The sequence below is a fragment of the Zingiber officinale genome, chromosome 8B (assembly GCF_018446385.1).
Source record: "Zingiber officinale cultivar Zhangliang chromosome 8B, Zo_v1.1, whole genome shotgun sequence".
In the NCBI taxonomy this organism is placed as follows: Eukaryota; Viridiplantae; Streptophyta; class Magnoliopsida; order Zingiberales; family Zingiberaceae; genus Zingiber; species Zingiber officinale.
Genome location: NC_056001.1, coordinates 53917724 through 53920255, shown reverse-complemented (window position 1 = coordinate 53920255; position 2532 = coordinate 53917724). Strand labels below are relative to the sequence as shown.

At 44.8% G+C, this 2532-nt stretch overlaps 1 protein-coding gene across 1 annotated transcript; it reads right to left on the bottom strand.

Annotated features, from left to right (window-relative positions):
- Window positions 1–1826: 1826 nt before the first annotated feature.
- On the bottom strand, window positions 1827–2532 carry LOC122016207 (protein GLUTAMINE DUMPER 2-like). The gene has a single exon (XM_042573437.1). It carries the CDS (start codon window positions 2460–2462, stop codon window positions 1974–1976), a length of 489 nt encoding a protein of 162 aa, XP_042429371.1. The 5' UTR covers window positions 2463–2532; the 3' UTR covers window positions 1827–1973.

Sequence of the window (2532 nt, the reverse complement as noted above, 5' to 3'; positions counted from 1 at the left end):
ATATTGTTACCTTGATTTTGACCTCCTTTGATTTCCATTGTAACAACAGGATGAAGCCTTTCATCATCATCATCATCATATCATACACCCTGGAAAAGAGGGGGAGAATGGTCGATCCCCGGGGTGTCACTGCCTGGGGTTAACGTCTCCGCCATGCATTTTCCACCTGTGTACCTGTATTTACCTCTCTCTATATCTGTGGGACCGATTTTAGGGGGCCGTTGATGTGACGGTTCTATTTATTTTTTTTTTTTTTTTTTTTTTTTTTGGAAAAGAGGAGGAGAAAAATATTGACACCTTCAATATATAAACTATCGATATTATTTTCAAATCAAACTATTCAAATATCATTCAGATGCTTTAGAAAATAGCGAATGGAAAGGAGAGACTGATAGGAGTAAAGGGAAATAGTATACATTTGACTGTGCTATTTAATAAATGTTAAATTATTGTGTGCTTTTTTATAAAGGCCGAATTCGACATGCGCCTTTTTGATAAATTGTTTATCATAATTTCGAACCTTTGGCGTCTTGCGTCTTGCGTCTTGCGTCTTGACAAACGCAGTACATTCACCTGCGGTCACCACACCTCATTTCAACTATGGAGTGATTTCATGCAAAGATAACGGTGATTATTTTAAACGATTTTTACCCGATTTAAAAAAAATAAAAAATGGGAGCTATGTCTTGCCTGTAAGAACGCGGTAACTATCACCGTAGTTACCCAATTGGTTTGAATAATTCTAAAAATTAATCAAAAAACAGGAGTGTTCTTGAAATTAGAGAAAACTCAATATCATTAGCAATTAATAGAGTTTGACCTTGTACTATTTAGAAACAACAACAATTAATCATTCGTTTGTACTACCCCTAGTTGGGAGGGTCCGGTTTGACAATCTGGCTTAGTCAGATTGAGGTGCAATGATCTCACAAAAACACTAAATGCCCATAAATATATCATCATAATCTTTACAATGTCCATCATTCTTCCTTTTAATAGACAAATTCAAAAGTGAAAGGTAATTATACTCCCCCTAAATGTTCTCTAGATTATGTGAAAAAAGATAAATCATAACATAAATTTATAATCAATCATTAAATAATTATAGAATAGAAATAAAAAATTCGGACAATAGATATCCATCCAAAATTGACTTCTTATCCATTGTAATAACACAAACCGATAAACGTTAAGTAATGGAGGAAGTGGTCCTATAAACCCCAACTTTTGCACCGTCACGTCAGTCCCTCTCCAATCGACTGTCCCTTAAATGAATTCAGTTTCAAGACTACAACACTTCACATGTTCGATAGCAAGACATGCGACCTAATTCATACAAACACCGTGATACCGTGTCGATATTCTACTCTAATATGGACCCCTCTCATACCCACCAATCAAGGTATGCCACGTGTTAAAGGTCGACTCGGCCTATTCCGTTCGCGGTTACCTGTCCAAGTAATTTATTCGACACTAGTCTTGGCATTTCGACCGAAGCAACTGCGAAGACTATAACTAATTTTGTAATTGGTGGCGTGCAGAGAAAAAATCTTAAATCGCAGGGAGCAAAACGGAAAATTTCCAAAGTTTCTAAGAAGCTGACGTGGACGACGTTTAGGAAATGCAATGTAACGGTCGTTACCATCGCGACGAAACCGTTACGCAGCCCGCTGCTTTACTTACTCTGACGCCGTGGACTCGCGGCATCGCGTGATGCCTTCCGGGTCCCGTGCTTCCTGCTGGAAGTCTATTCGCTACCGGCCGGCGAGGAAGAAATCTAGGGAATATTCCGTCGCCAATTTCAATTTCGAAGGAACAAAGAAATATTATCGAAATTATTGTTATCGAATTTTAATTAAACTTTGAGGGAAAGAATCATTGAAAAAAAAATTCGAATAATTTAGAAATTTATATATTTTCTGACTATGCGATAGAACAAGTAACATCATATGCGGGCAGCCCGTCGCCTTCGGTCAGGAGGAAGGTTGTCGGACGTCCTGGTCGGTGGCCGCGGCGGCGGCGGAGAGGGCGGAGGAGGGGGTGGAGGAGGCGGCGGAGGGAGGTTTGGAAATGGGGATGGCGAGGACGGTGGGGGCGTCGTCGCCGGGCATGATGACGAGGAAGCGCTCCTCGAGGAGAGCAGGGACGGCGGTGCCGGGCTTCCGGTGGTCAGCAGAGGGGGGGTCGCCGCCGCCGTCGGCAGCGTCGGGGTCGGGGTCGGGCTCGCCGGCATCGAGGTAGCTGGAGAGCTGCCAGAAGGAGCAGGTGAGGATGAGGAGGGCGACGGCGATGAGACCGAGCATGGCAGCGAGGCCGCCAAAGAGGTACGGCACGGGCGAGTGCCACGGTGAGTGGGGCCCTCCGGGGGCGGCAGCGGAGGAGGAGGGAGGCGAGGATAGAAGGGAGGCAGCGGAGGAGGGGTCGCCGTCGCCGTCGGCAGTGAAACCTGCGGGCGTCCGCATGTTGCCGTGTGTCGTATGCGACGGGGCGGTGAGTCGATGAGGGAATGAGAGGAGTCGATAGGAGAAATAG

What these genes read in the sequence shown, in the direction of transcription:
- LOC122016207 (XM_042573437.1), bottom strand. Translation starts at nt 2,462, where the DNA reads ATGCGGACGCCCGCAGGTTTCACTGCCGACGGCGACGGCGACCCCTCC.